A 13,260-nucleotide genomic window follows, 5' to 3' on the forward strand; every position below is an offset into this window, starting at 1 on the left:
TTATGATTTCTCTGTGTGGGTTTTATATATTGTGGGTGGTATACTTTAATTTGGTACTGAGCTAACGCCATATCCTATGCCCTGGTCCTGGTGATGAGGGGGTGGTGGTTGTTGATGCGGGGGGGGGGGAGCTTTCTAAAAAACTTGCCATGGGAGTTGGTAGGACGGAAATGTGCCAGGTCTCGGGGGTTGTAATGTTATGCTTTTGATGGGGACCTGGCTGTGTATTAAAGGGGGATAGGATATAGTAAGAGAGTGCTGCCCATGGTTTCTTCCCCTTTTGGAAATTCTGTTGGCGTGTCAATCATGGCGTTGTCATATCTGTCTTTCCTCTGGTGGGGCAAAGTTCCTGGTGAATCCATTAACCCCTGTAGCCAGCAGATCTTTAGTATATGATTGAATCCTAATTAACTTTATTGACAGTGTACTTTAGAAATTGAAGACTTCCTGCAGCAAAATTAAGCAGTAGGAAATTTCCCACCTCTATATCATTGAAACAGTTACCTTGGCATGAGGGTTAGTGTGGAAGAGCTTGCCTGCCATTCTGTCCTAAAGTGCAGTTGTGATTGGACTTAAAACTGCTCTCTCTGTCTTGCTGCACCACTACAGGGTCTCTGCGAGAAAACATTTAAGCGTCTCTATCAGTATATGCTGAATGCTGGCTTGGGAAAGATTGTGTCCGTTCCATTACAGGATGTTCACCCTGATGGAGGCCCCTTCAAGACCAAGAAGGGTAAGAGGATGCAGCACACCATTTGGAAAGGGGTGGGTTGGGCTGTTTTGTCACTGTCATTTGTGTGCAGAACTGTTGCCTTGCCAGGCTTTTGTTCTGTTTTCAAGTGAAGGAAGGACCTTATGGTAGCCCTTGCCACAACAGTACTTCTCCCTAGATCAGGGATCATCCTGGTGATGATCGACTCCCATCATCCTTGACCATTGGCCATACTGGCTGGTGCTGATGGCAGCTAAAGGCCAACAATACCTGGAGGGCCTTTGCTGTTTCCTGTCCCCTGCTCTGTATTCAGGGGGCTGCAGACTACCTCCTTCATTGTTGTTGTTGTTGTTGTTATTATTATTTATTAAATTTATATCCCACTCTTCCTCCCAGTAGGAGCCCAGAGCGGCAAACAATAACACCAAAAACACTCTAAAACATCATGAAAACAGACTTTAAACTATATTAAAACATCGTTAAAAACATCTTTTTTGAAAAGAGCTTGAAAAACATCTTAAAAAGCAATGTTAAAACTGGGGCTGGCATTTAGAGGCAGCGAGCTAAGGCCAGTTCCAGTCCCGTCTCCCTCCAGGAGCACACACGCAGCACAATTTCTTGGGGTGGGTTTATTATTTGTTTCTTAAATTTCTATCCCACCTTTCCTCCTAAAGCAGCTCAAATGAGGAAAACAAAGCAATTTAAAATAAAGACGTATGTTAAATGGTCGCATACTTCACAGTGAATGGGCTCCTTCTGGGAGGAAGGGTGGGGTAGAAACTTAAGAAACAAACTTCAAGGCTGCTGAGAACGGTATGTGTCAGCCACCAAGTGCCTGGGTGAAGAGGAATGTTTTTAACCTCTTTCTGAGTGCTAATAATGAGGGGCACAGATGCACTTTACCACAAATAGGCCACCAAGAAGGACCTGTCATAAGTCGGTGCCAGTCAGGCAGCACCAGCAGTAACACCAGCAACAGGGACTCCCCTGGGAGAGGCACTTTTTAGGTGCTTGGCCCGAAGCCATTTCAGGCTTTGCATGCTGGTACTAACGCCTTGAATAGGGCCTGGTAGCTCTCTGGCAGCCAGTGCAGTGCTTTCAGGAGTGGTGACACACCGTCCTATTGGGCTGCCCCACTCGCCAGCCTAGCAATCACATTCTGCACTAGCTGCAGCTTCTAACCCATCTTCAAGGACAGCCCCACACAGAGCGCATTGCAGTAGTCCAGGTAAGAGGTCACTAGAACATGGACAGGTGGGGCTAGGCTATCCCACTCCAGGAAAAGCTGTAGCTGGCGAACCAGCTTGAGCTGGGCATAAGCGCTCCTAGCCGCAGAAGTGAGCAGTGAATTGCCTTTTGGCTTGACTACCTCTCATACCTTTGAAAGGTGCTTATAGCCTCTTAGACTAATAAACGGGTGTTGCTGCAGAGCCTCTGGTCACTTATGAAAAGGAAGTCTTGAGGGTATCTCAGGGGCTCCATTATCTGATGCTGGTAGTGGATACCATCTGTTGCAGACCTCTCTGTCCTGAGTTTCTCTTGTCACAGACTGATAATGTTCTGTGCTTAGTCCTCTCCATGTGCAAGTTTTATCTCAAAGTTTTAAGCTACCGATGTTTAAATTGTTCATGCATTGTTTTTGTGCTTTGCCTTGAGCTACCATTTTTCTGCATTAGTGGTTTCCCTTTGTTTTTTAACGAACTGGTTTGTGTGCTCATTCATTCACTCCCAGGAACTGATGTTATGGTTCGTTGTCTGAAGTTAGTGAAGGAGTTTCGGAAGAAGATGGATGATTACCATGATGATGACGATGAAGAGATGATCACCAAAGCCGTGCAGCCTGTGGACATTGTGTATGAGAAGGATATGCTAACGCAGGCTTATGAGCTAAGTAGGTAATGCGGCCAGATTGGGCCATGGCCTGCAGCTGCTCCCCAAGGGTTTCTTCCCACTCCCCCACCCACCTGTTCCTTGGCTGCTGAACAGAAACGCTTTTGCATGGTAGAAACAGCTGAGTTTGCCGCATGCCCCACCACTTCCTTGTCCTAAGAGCTTCTGTGAAAGACTCTGTCTCTGCCTCCACCTGTGTTGTGGGTTTTTAGCTTTGGGAAGTGACCAAATAAATGGCCAGACATGAGACGGGCATTCTGTGTGATCGGTCATCCTGCTGCTCTGAGGCAGTCCCCCTCCAGGGTCAGCACAGGCAACCCATAAGAACAAATGGAGAGCCCGGCTGCTGGATCCGCCAAAGGAGGCCCATCTAGTCCAGCATCCTGTCCTCACAGTGGCCAGCTAGATGCCCCAAAGGGAAGCCTGCAAGCAGGACCTGAGGCCAAGAGCATTGCTCTCCCCTCCTGCGGTTCCCAGCAACTGGCATTCGGAAGCATACTGTCTCTGACTGTGGAGGCAGAGTATAGCCGTCATGGTTAGTAGCCACTGATAGCCTTATCCTCCATGGGTTTATGTATTCCGCTTTTAAAGCCATCCAAGTTAGTGGCCATCACTGCCTCTGATCAATCCCAGGAAAATCTGAGAAGCGGAGTATCAGTTGGCCTAGTAGCCAGGCCGGTTGCTGGTGCTGATTCTTCAGTTTGTCTCAGCAGTCACAGGTGGCTCCTGAGCCCCAACCAGCCACCCTGCAGTCCCTTGCTCTTTGTTCTCCCAGGTCTGGATCTGTGCAGGTGGTGTTGCGGCTGCGCAGTTCAGCTGCTGGGCATTGTTGGCTGTTGCACAGATGCTGCGGCGTCCTGGCTCCCAAGTATGGCTGAGGTTTTCTGGAAGGGGGTTGTGGATCATGCCTGAATTTCCTCTCTTTAGTTGAAGGTCTTCTCTCCCCCCCAGCCACTCCCCTGCATATACAAAAATGCTGTGTTTAGTTAACCTTGCTTCAAAAATCTGTACCTATTTATGTTTATGGCTTGTTTGAGATCCGTGTGGCATTTAGCTTCCTTCATATTACGTAAGAAGCGCCCTGTGGCTGGATCCTGTTTCCCAGAGTGGCCAAAGCAGGAGAATAAAGGGGGGAGCGACGAGGGAAAGGTAACGGAAAGGAGACACACACTGGTGCTGCTGGGATCCCACTGTTTATGACGCGTGACACGTTTCAGAGAATTCGCCCTCGTCAGGAGCTGTATAAACCATTCAATTTCTTCACTCTGACAAATTCTGGATCAAAAAGATCCAAACATCATCATCATCATCATCATCATCATCATTATTATTATTATTATTAACTTTATTTATACCCCGCCGTTTTTCCAAATTGGAACTCACGGCGGCTTCCAGATAAAAAACAGATACAATTACATTGATAAATTCTTTTTATAGTGTTCCCACAGATTACTTCAATCTCAGAGTGATCCTCCTGGATGCCTCTGGAAAGCCCCCAAGCAGGACATGAACACAGTGGCCCCCTCCTGTCTCCAGCAACTGGTGTCTGGAGGGGAGGTGCCTCCCATGCTGGAGGTAACACATGGCCAGCGTGACTAGTAGCCGTTCATAGCCTCCATGGATTTGTTTCATCCACTTTTAAAGCAGTCCAGTCAGTGGCTACCCCTACAATTTGTAGTGGCAAATTCCACAGTTTTAAGTTTGGGCTGTTTGAAGAAGTCCGTCCTTCTGTCCACCTTGAACCTCCCACCATTCAGCTTCCTGGGATGACCCCCATTGGGCTCTAGTATGATGAGAGAGTTGTCTCCTTCTCCTCCTTCTCCTCCACAGTTGAAAGCTGGGGGACCAAAGGCATTTCTCAGGCTGAACTTCGAGCGGCTATGAATGTGGGGAAGCTGGAAGCAAGGATGCTTTGCCGCCTCTTGGAGAGATACAAAGCGATCAAGGTGAGGCTTGCAGTGGCCTCTGCTGCTAACCCACCCTTTGCACACACACCCCCAAGTTGCTCAGGACAAGAAAGGGAATGACGGTCTTGATCTTTGCTTAGGGCTTCATGGAAGATGAAGGCAGACAACGGACAACCAAATACATCACCTGCACATTTGCAGGAGAGAGTGACCTCAGCCGGCAGTTTGAGCAGGAGAAAGCCCGGAGTGAGCAGCTGGCCATGGCTGGTGTGTCAGCAGCCCATGGTGACTCCTTGCCTGGGGAGGAGCTCTCTCCAGCGGAGGAAGAGACTCCACTGCTCTCGGAGTCGGAGCATGAGGAAGAGGAGAGGGAAGGGGTGAGGCCGAGGAAGTCCAGCCCAGGGTTGCTGGTCAGGTTCAATTTCCAAGGCGGTGGAGGCAGTCCGTGCCAGTCAACACCAGTGAAAGGTGCGGGGTGAACTTTGGTGGGTTTGTTCAGCCAGGAGGACCACTTCCTTTCTCATTGTCCATGTTAGGCTGGGGCAGGGGTTCTTTGACCTGCTTTCATCTCCAAGAACCACAAAGGGTGGGAGGACTACTGATTTGTTTGGTATTGTGGAAATTGCCTGACACTGAAACTGAGTTTTTAATTAGGTTGGAGTGTTCAGAACGTCATCTGTACATATTTTTTTTAGGTGGCCTGGTTGATGGGAACACTTCACAACCTGTTGTGCTTCATTAAGGGAGTTAGGATACCTCGAGATGGCCAGAAATTGCACAGTGGAGTCACTAACCAGTTGGATGTCTCTCTCTGTGTTTTTCCTTAATGCTAGCCAAGAAATTGCCAGCTCCAAGGACCCTGGGAAGGAAGATGTCACCTGTGTGCCCTTCTGAATACCCAGAAGAACTACCTGAACAAGTGGCAACTGATGATTCTGCTTTGGATGTGCTAAAACAGGAAACTGGTCTCTCAAATTGTGCCCATTTTACAGTTGATGCTGGTGATATGGCTCTGGTTGAGGAAGTCAGGCCTGCAACACCCCAAGTAAGAGTCCTGGGCTTAAGTCCTGCGTGTTTGTTATTAGCATGCATGTCTTGGCACACGGGGGTTCTTTTCAACAGTCTGTGGTGGAGAGGAGAACCATCCACAGGCTGTGGGCTGCAACAGTGGTGACCGGTGCCACTGGAGGGAAGTGACCTGGTCTGCTTGTGCAGCAGAGTTTGCCTGCTTGGCTTAACCATGCCTCACTCGCCAATCCTACTGTGAGCAGCTTGGACATGTTCATTGGTGCTACTCTCACTGTTGGTGGGCTCTCCTCTCAGAAAGATGGTGGAGCAAACAACAGGAATAAGGGAATGAAGCAATGGTGTAACCCTGGGGTTTCTGTGCTGCTGTGGACACCAGAAGGTGGCACATATTCTGGGCTGGTCCAGGAGATGAACCAGTGTTCCCTGTTCCTTGAAGAAGGTGCCTACTTCAGTGGCGGGACACCTGTTTTGCATACAGAAGTTCCCAGTTTCAGTCCCTGGCATCTCCAGGAAGAGCTGGGCAGAACCTCTGTCTGAAGCTCTGGAGGACTGCTGCCAGTCTGAGGAGACAGCATTGAGCTGGAGGGCCAATGGCCTGACTCTGAACACGGCAGGTTCCCACGTTCCTTTTGCCACATGTGTTGCCACTTATCCGAGCTACTAGGAAACCTCCCTTTCCTGGCTTCAAGTTAAATTACTTATTTATAAAAAATATCAAAGCGGTTTGCAATTCTTATAATACAATAACACACACACACAAATTGCAAAAGATCACCTGCTGACTATTATGGAAAGCTTTTATTTGTCTGCATAAGCCTGGTGGCAAAGAAGAGATTTCAGCGAGTGTGTGATAGAACAGAAGGCGCCTGCTGAATTTCCATTGGAAGAGCATTGCACAGGAGTGGGCCAATAGTAATGAGCCTCACCAATTTGGGAGGCAACCAGTGACACTCCTCCAGATGATCTGAGTGATGGAGCTGGGATATCAGGGTTCAGACAGTCCTTAAGATACTCCGAACTGAAGTTGTTCAGGGCGTTGTAAATTAATACAAGGACCTTGAACCTGGCTTGGTCGTAGAAGGGCAGCTGGTGCAAATGTTTCAACAATAGTGTCACAAGTTGTCGGCCATGTGCACCCATCAGCAGTCTGGCTGCCACATTCTGCAGTAGCTGGAGCTTCCAAACCAGGCCCAATGGCAGCCCCACATAGAGCAGCAGTCCAGCCTTGCGGTTGCCAATGCAAGGACTGGTCAGGCTATTTCTGTCCAGGAACAGCTGTAGCTGACAAACCAGACTAAGCTAACCAGGCGATGACACTTCTTTGGAACTTGCGGGGAGAGTTGAGTAGAGTTGGTGGGACATTTGTGAGAAAGTGCTTGGGGAGAATTTCCTTATTTACCCCTGAGCTGAGACAGTTTGAACGAGGGCAAATCTTGGCAATTTTGAAGAGTAAAGCCACTTTCTGTTCTAGCATGGATTGCTGTAGTACAGACTTTCTCTCCCACGTTTATGGACCACCAGCACCACCGCTTGTACCAGGTTTGAGCTGTTAACTCCAGCTGTCCCTTGGGACACACTGGATATCTGGAAGCAGCACACAGCTGGCTTTGACCTGATATGGTATCTGGTCACCACTGAGGGGCTCCCCTTGGTTTCCTTGTTCTAAGTGTGGCGTACTATGTGTTTAAGCAGGTTTTTACCTGACCTCTTACAAGCAGTTTTCTCATCCTATGCCAGAAAAGTTATGATGACAAGAAGAGAGAGAAGCGCTGGCGAGCCTCAGGTGCTGAGCGATCGCACGAGACTTACCGTCTGCTGAAGCGTCGGAACCTCATCATAGAGGCTGTCCGAAACCTTCGCTTGATTGAAAGTTTGTTTGCGTAAGTTGAGGTTCAGAAGTGAGTGTCTGCTTTCCGCCCGCCCTCAAGGCAGATTTCTCAGGGACCTGAGATTGCGCATTTGCTTGCTTCCTCGTCTGACCCACCCTGGCATGGTGGGAATGTCTGTGTGATGGTTTGTGACATAATGGGCCGGCCAGATCTTGGATGTGGCCCTGCCTAGGAATGGCCCCCGCCTCCCCTGCAGAGCTCCCATTGTTATCTGAGCTGGCTGGTGGGGTTAGCTGTGCAGCCAATGGCTGGGATAAGGACCAAAGAAAGGTGTTTCCATGAGTTCTGCGACACAAAGCTTCAGAACTAGTCGGTTCCCCTGAGGCAGAGTTTTCACCTCAGCTCTCATAAAACCTCAAGAAGACTTGAGCTCCTAATTTAGTATTGATGAGCCTTTTTTGTCCAGCTCATAAATACTTGCAATTTTTGTGCTCAGAATAATTGCAACGAGTCCGAATTGGCTTCCTCTCCCTGCCTGCCTGCCTCTTTCCTTTTGTGCAGCATCACCTACTTCATAAACTGCTGTGGGTGGGTGTCTCCCTGTTTCATTTTTGTACTTTATTGGGAGCTTAGGTTTCAAATTCTAGTAACTCAGTAAACTGCAAAGCAATGATACAGTTAGGAAGCCAGCAGGAGTGGGGGGGGGGCTTTCCAGTGTTTTGCACTGTCTGTCACGTATGACTGTCTCTGTGTTGGGCAGAAGTTGTGGGTGTGCCCTCAGTGCAAGGAGCTCCTGACTCTGGGAAGAAGCTTGTTCCCTTCAGGCTAAGGTGGCTGACCTGGAAAAGCTGAGAGGGGCAGAGAGGTTGGTGGATGAGACCTTCAGGGACATGATAGCTGTGTTGCACTCCCAGGATGACAGTTCCCCTGCTGTCATGGAGAATGAGGGAAGGAGAGCGTCCCTCTGAGGAAGAGGGAAATGATCCCTTAGAAGGGACTCATTCTTGGGGGATGATCAGCTATCCTCTCATTCTGAGGAGGGAACCTGGTAATGGGTGATTTGCTCATTAGGGAGAGAGAGAGAGAGAGTGAGAGTGAGAGATGGGCATACAGACTGCAGGGTGAACTGCCTGCCTGGCTGAAAGGTTGCAGATACTGCCTGTCACCTAGATGGTGCTGGGGAGGAGTCAGTGGTCCTGGTGCTCATTGGCACCAATGACATAAGGAAATGTAGTCATGAGGTCCTGGAAGCAAAATGTAGGTTGCTGGGTGGGATGTTGAAAGCTAGGACCTCCAAGGTAGCCTCTGTAACTTTCCCCTCGACTTACTTGATTCTTATCTATCTGTTGGATTGACTCGGTCAGCCTAGTTCAAAAGGAAAAGGACTGGGTGTATTTGAGTTTCATAGGATTTACTAGGATTTAAGCAGTAAATGATTGTGGTCTTCCCCATCCTGCTGAGAAGCATCGTGTTGTGTCCCTTGCTGCAGGCTTCAGAAGATGATAATGGACCAGGAAAAGCAAGAAGGGGTCTCCACCAAGTGCTGCAAGAAGTCCATCATCCGCCTAGTGCAGAAGCTCTCCCAAGAAGGGCTCTTGCGCCTCTACCGCACCACAGTTATCCAGGATGGTGTCAGCAGAAAGGTACTCCCCTGCCAGTGAAGGTCTCCTTGCCGAGAATGCTAGCGTGCCAAGGAGATGTTTTCTGCCTTGTTTTCCCCCTGACTTGTTAGTTTTCCCCATGCAGGTGGTCTTGGATGTGAGAATGCTTTCAAGCTAGTAAATAACTTAAGTGACAGCGCGCCTGCAAAAGGCTCAAGTGCAGATTCCTCCTCAGATACCCAGTGATGAGAGAGGAGTCCACCTGAGTCCCTGTCCTGAGTGCTGTCCTTCAGAGTCTGCACTTTGGGGCTGGACGGACAAGTTGTCTACCTAATAGAAGGCAGCTGCTTTCTCTGTGTGTCTGTTGCCTGTATGTGTGTTCTGTGGTGGTGCAGCCTCACGGAGGAGAACAGCTGCCCAATGCCCTTGTTGGCCTCTCCTCTGCCAGTCATTTTGGTTTGGCCTCTTTTCTAAAGACTTTGCCTGCTGCTTCTACCTCATCACAGCGGCGGCATTTCCACCCGCTGGGGCCTCTTTCCAGAGCTGCCTCTCATCTCGGGTTGGAACTGGTCCTCTGCTCAGAAAGCTGTCTGGGGCTATGACTGCAGCACAGACTTCTTGCAGCATGGAATAGTAGAGTTGGGACCTATAAGGCCATCAAGTCCAAACCCCTGCTCAGCGCAGGAATCCAAATGACATTTGGCTGAAGCAAGGAGTGGCCCATATCCCAAACAGCAGCACAGGTGGAAGTGGGGAAGGACTGCCATGAACCCCACAGATTGTGGCTGCTGGCTTCCTCGTATGCTTAGCCTCTCCCCAAGTGTGCTTGTTTGTCTGCTTGACAGGTTGAGTTTGTAGTTGACCCCTCGGTAAATCCCAGCGACCCACTGGTGAAAAGTGCTATTGAGCAGGTGCGCTTCCGAATCTCCAACTCAAGCACTGCAAACAGGTAGGTTGCAGGAAGCTCCTTCCCTCTTCTCCTGGGCAGGCGGAGGGAAAGAGAGGGGGTCCTGCCATGGGCTGGGTGGGCTGTGAGCATGAAGCCTCCTGAGCAACAGAAGGGAGCTGGAGCCGGGCAGCTTGCGCTCTCTCTCTCTCTCTCTCTCTCTCTCTCTCTCTCTCTCTCTCTCTCTCTCTCTCTCTCTCTCTTGCACGTTTTCTCTCTCCCTTCCCCCGTGATTTTGCCTGCAGGCTGGTGAAGTGAACCCTCCTCCCCCCGCCACTGGCCCCATTTCTCCCTCCTTCCTCCAAGTGAGGTGCTTCCTTCCTCTCCACTTCCCAGGAGGCTCCCCTCAGTTGTGGGGCTTCTGAGGTGCTTCCCAACCACCTACGGGACCTTGTGGTTCCAGTGTAGAATGGAAGGTTGGTCACTGGGCATGAGCTGCGTACCCAGCTGGTAGTTCAGTCAAAGTGTGGAGTTTCTTGGGACTAAATGTTGGAGTCTGCTTTACAAATTCCTAAAGCTGGTGTCTAATTCCTTTTTTTTCTTAACTGCAGGATTAAAATTCCACAGACACCAACATCCCAGGAGCATCTGGATGAAGGAAGCCAGGAGTTTGGAGTTGGGGCTCCCTTGAGGGAAATGGAGGGCTGCTCCTCCGCCTGCCAGACGGAGGCAGCTGGCAAGCAGGTGCACACTGCCAAATTCAACTACCACCCTGTTACAGGTGAAGACCGTTCCTGCTGTTGCTCTTTCTAGCCTGCTGAAGGGAAGGAGGAGTGTTAGTGCTTCCCAGTGTGCATTGTGGCAAGCGGCAGCTCCTGTGTGTGGCTTTCCAAACGCAAAACCTCTGCTTCCCTTCAGTGCCAGGCCTCGGACGCTCCCTGGGCTTCCTGCCCAAAATGCCTCGCTTGAAGATGGCCCACCTCTTCCTCTGGTACTTGGTTTATGGCCATCCTCTAAATGGCCTGCAGAGCAGGACAAGCTGCAGCAGTGAGCCAGTGGGCAGCCTGCAGGACCTTGATGTGAGCTTGCCTGGCGTGATGGAAGACGAGGAGCCCGCAATGGCATGCGTGGGGAACCCCCCCGTCCCTGCTGCTCAGGAAGCAGACAAGGAGCTTGGGGATCCGGCAGGTAAAGAGCAAATTGGATTGCTTATTCGTGTAAAAGCATTTCTAAACCGTTTAATATTTTTTAATATCTAAAAGATACACAAAACAAGAAAACGGTGTTAAAACCAGATACAGCATAAACACCAACAAAACAGCATTGATAAAAACAGGAGTTCAGTAACACCAGGGTCCAGTCTTAGAGAAACCCTGGGCAAAATGATATGTCATTGCAGGACGTCTGAAGCAATGGATGGATGATGCTTCATGTACAGCAGAGGGAGGGGCATTCCATAGGGCAGAGGCAACGGTGAAAAATGCCCCTTTTTGGGCCACCGCCCTATGTGTAGTAGCACAGCTGAAACAGTCCCAGGTGGTCTAAGTGATCTCACAGGTCTGTCCAGGGGCAGGTGGATTGTCAGATTGCTTGCTGCTGCTGCTGCTACGATGTGCTTCTGTGAAAAGGCACTCACTACCTCTGTGAGTGGCTGAGTCTTCTGCCCACATCCGTGGGAAGTATCCTGTGAACTCCTGATGACTGAGCTTTGCTCAGCAAGGCAGCTGACAGAGCAGTAGCAGCTCTGGGCCCTGGGCAGCCCGAGTGCCCTCATTGGCATCAGCTGCAGGGCGCCCATCCGCAGCCTCTGCTCTGCAGCGTAGTGGAGCAGGGGAATTGTGGGCTGCAGGGTCTGAGTGGGGGAAGGAGGCAGGACGTCTGATTCCCCCGTTGCTTCTTCTGGGCTAGTGGCATCTAGAGACTGGAGTAAATCTTGACGTTCCTGTCTCACTGTAACACTGAATTTAAATGAACAGGATGTGAAAGATGGCAAGCATCTCTTTCTATATTAATGGTGGTGAGCACCAGCTATTCATGAAGATTAATCTCGCTTGATTGTCCCATGAAACGAAATGACAGTAGCCAGGCAAAGCTTTTCTCTTTGGTCTGTGAGAACATCATTCTCTCTTCCCCTTGCAGTGTACGTGGAGGATGCCTCATGGATGCGCCACATCCCTCCTCTCCCAATCCACAGGGAGTTTGGCCATGGATGGGCTCTTGTGAGCGACATCCTTCTCTGTCTGCCGCTGTCCATCTTTGTCCAGATAGTGCAAGTCAGCTACCAGGTGCTGGGCTTCAGTTCAGGGGCTGCTCTTGGCTGAAACAAAGCTGCCACTCGGAGGGGAGGGGAGGGTGGGGCTCATGCACTGCAGGCACCACCTGATTCTCAGTCACTTTTAGCGTGCGGGGGGGGGCACTTAAATCCTCTGATGGTAGATGAAGAACTGCGTGCCAAGGCTTTGCCACGCTGCTTGCTTCCCACTGACTGGATTCATGGCCAGCCTTCTTGTGGTGCCTTGTCAGTTCTTTTGTGGTGGCAGCTGCGTTGGTGACTTCCTTGCACTCGTTCAGTTTCTGACTGTTTATTTGAGCTTTATTAACATAAATTGGAAGTTAGCCAGTCTTACGTTTATATTAAGACTTAACTCAATGTAAAATGACTTTTAGGTAGATAACCTGGAAGATTATTTAAATGATTCCCTGAAGAAACACACACTAATCAGGTATCTTCCAAGATCAATTCGACAGAAGCTGCTTTACAAGAGGTGAGCATCTTTAGTACCCATTTACCCAATATAAGGTTATGGTTTCAGAATAATAAAGAATACCTAAGGGTGGCATTCAGTGCTTGTCCTGCATAGAGTAAACACATTGAAGTTAATAGACATGGCTGACTTAGGTTTATTAATTTCAGTGGGTCTACTCTGAGTAGGATTTAGTCGAATACAACCCTAACTTTGCAAAGGTGGAACACCTAACAGTCCGTTGAAATATTACCTTGTAATAGGAAGTTGGGCAATATTAGAGCATTTTGAACCATTTCCTAATAACTTGGAGCAAATGGGGTAGCTGAATAGTTTTATAAGAGCTGCTCATGTCAGGCCAGCATTGAGGGAGGCAGGTGCAAAGAGCTCCCTTTAGCATGGCTTTCGGCCTGCTTCCAAACAGTGTGTTCTTGTCAGAGACAGAAAAAGCGACTCAGAGGAGCTACAAGAAGATGAAGGGATGCCAAAAGGTCAGGGGTCAAAGGCGCACACCGTAGGTGGTGTTAAATAATGTGTTGCTTTAACTTGCGTAAAATGTCCAGAAGGTTGTGTTGGCTTTGCCTCTTTTTCTTCTCCCCCCCCCCCCCGGTAGGATTTCATGATCACAAGATCAAGACTAACGCAGCCAACCAGGGGTGCCA

At 49.5% G+C, this 13,260-nt stretch overlaps 1 protein-coding gene across 1 annotated transcript in view; it reads left to right on the forward strand.

The window, feature by feature from the left end:
* The window catches only part of GTF3C1 (general transcription factor IIIC subunit 1), a 37,369-nt gene that overhangs the window by 7,307 nt on the left and 16,802 nt on the right, over window positions 1-13,260 (forward strand). The window contains exons 6-17 of the mRNA XM_061599589.1: window positions 610-733; window positions 2,445-2,603; window positions 4,433-4,548; window positions 4,650-4,977; window positions 5,343-5,554; window positions 7,276-7,418; window positions 8,857-9,010; window positions 9,814-9,917; window positions 10,466-10,635; window positions 10,773-11,042; window positions 11,994-12,139; window positions 12,522-12,619. Coding sequence (XP_061455573.1) covers window positions 610-733; window positions 2,445-2,603; window positions 4,433-4,548; window positions 4,650-4,977; window positions 5,343-5,554; window positions 7,276-7,418; window positions 8,857-9,010; window positions 9,814-9,917; window positions 10,466-10,635; window positions 10,773-11,042; window positions 11,994-12,139; window positions 12,522-12,619 — 2,024 coding nt within the window. The remainder of the gene's footprint in view (window positions 1-609; window positions 734-2,444; window positions 2,604-4,432; window positions 4,549-4,649; window positions 4,978-5,342; window positions 5,555-7,275; window positions 7,419-8,856; window positions 9,011-9,813; window positions 9,918-10,465; window positions 10,636-10,772; window positions 11,043-11,993; window positions 12,140-12,521; window positions 12,620-13,260) is intronic.

Source organism: Rhineura floridana, chromosome 17 (assembly GCF_030035675.1).
Source record: "Rhineura floridana isolate rRhiFlo1 chromosome 17, rRhiFlo1.hap2, whole genome shotgun sequence".
In the NCBI taxonomy this organism is placed as follows: domain Eukaryota; kingdom Metazoa; phylum Chordata; class Lepidosauria; order Squamata; family Rhineuridae; genus Rhineura; species Rhineura floridana.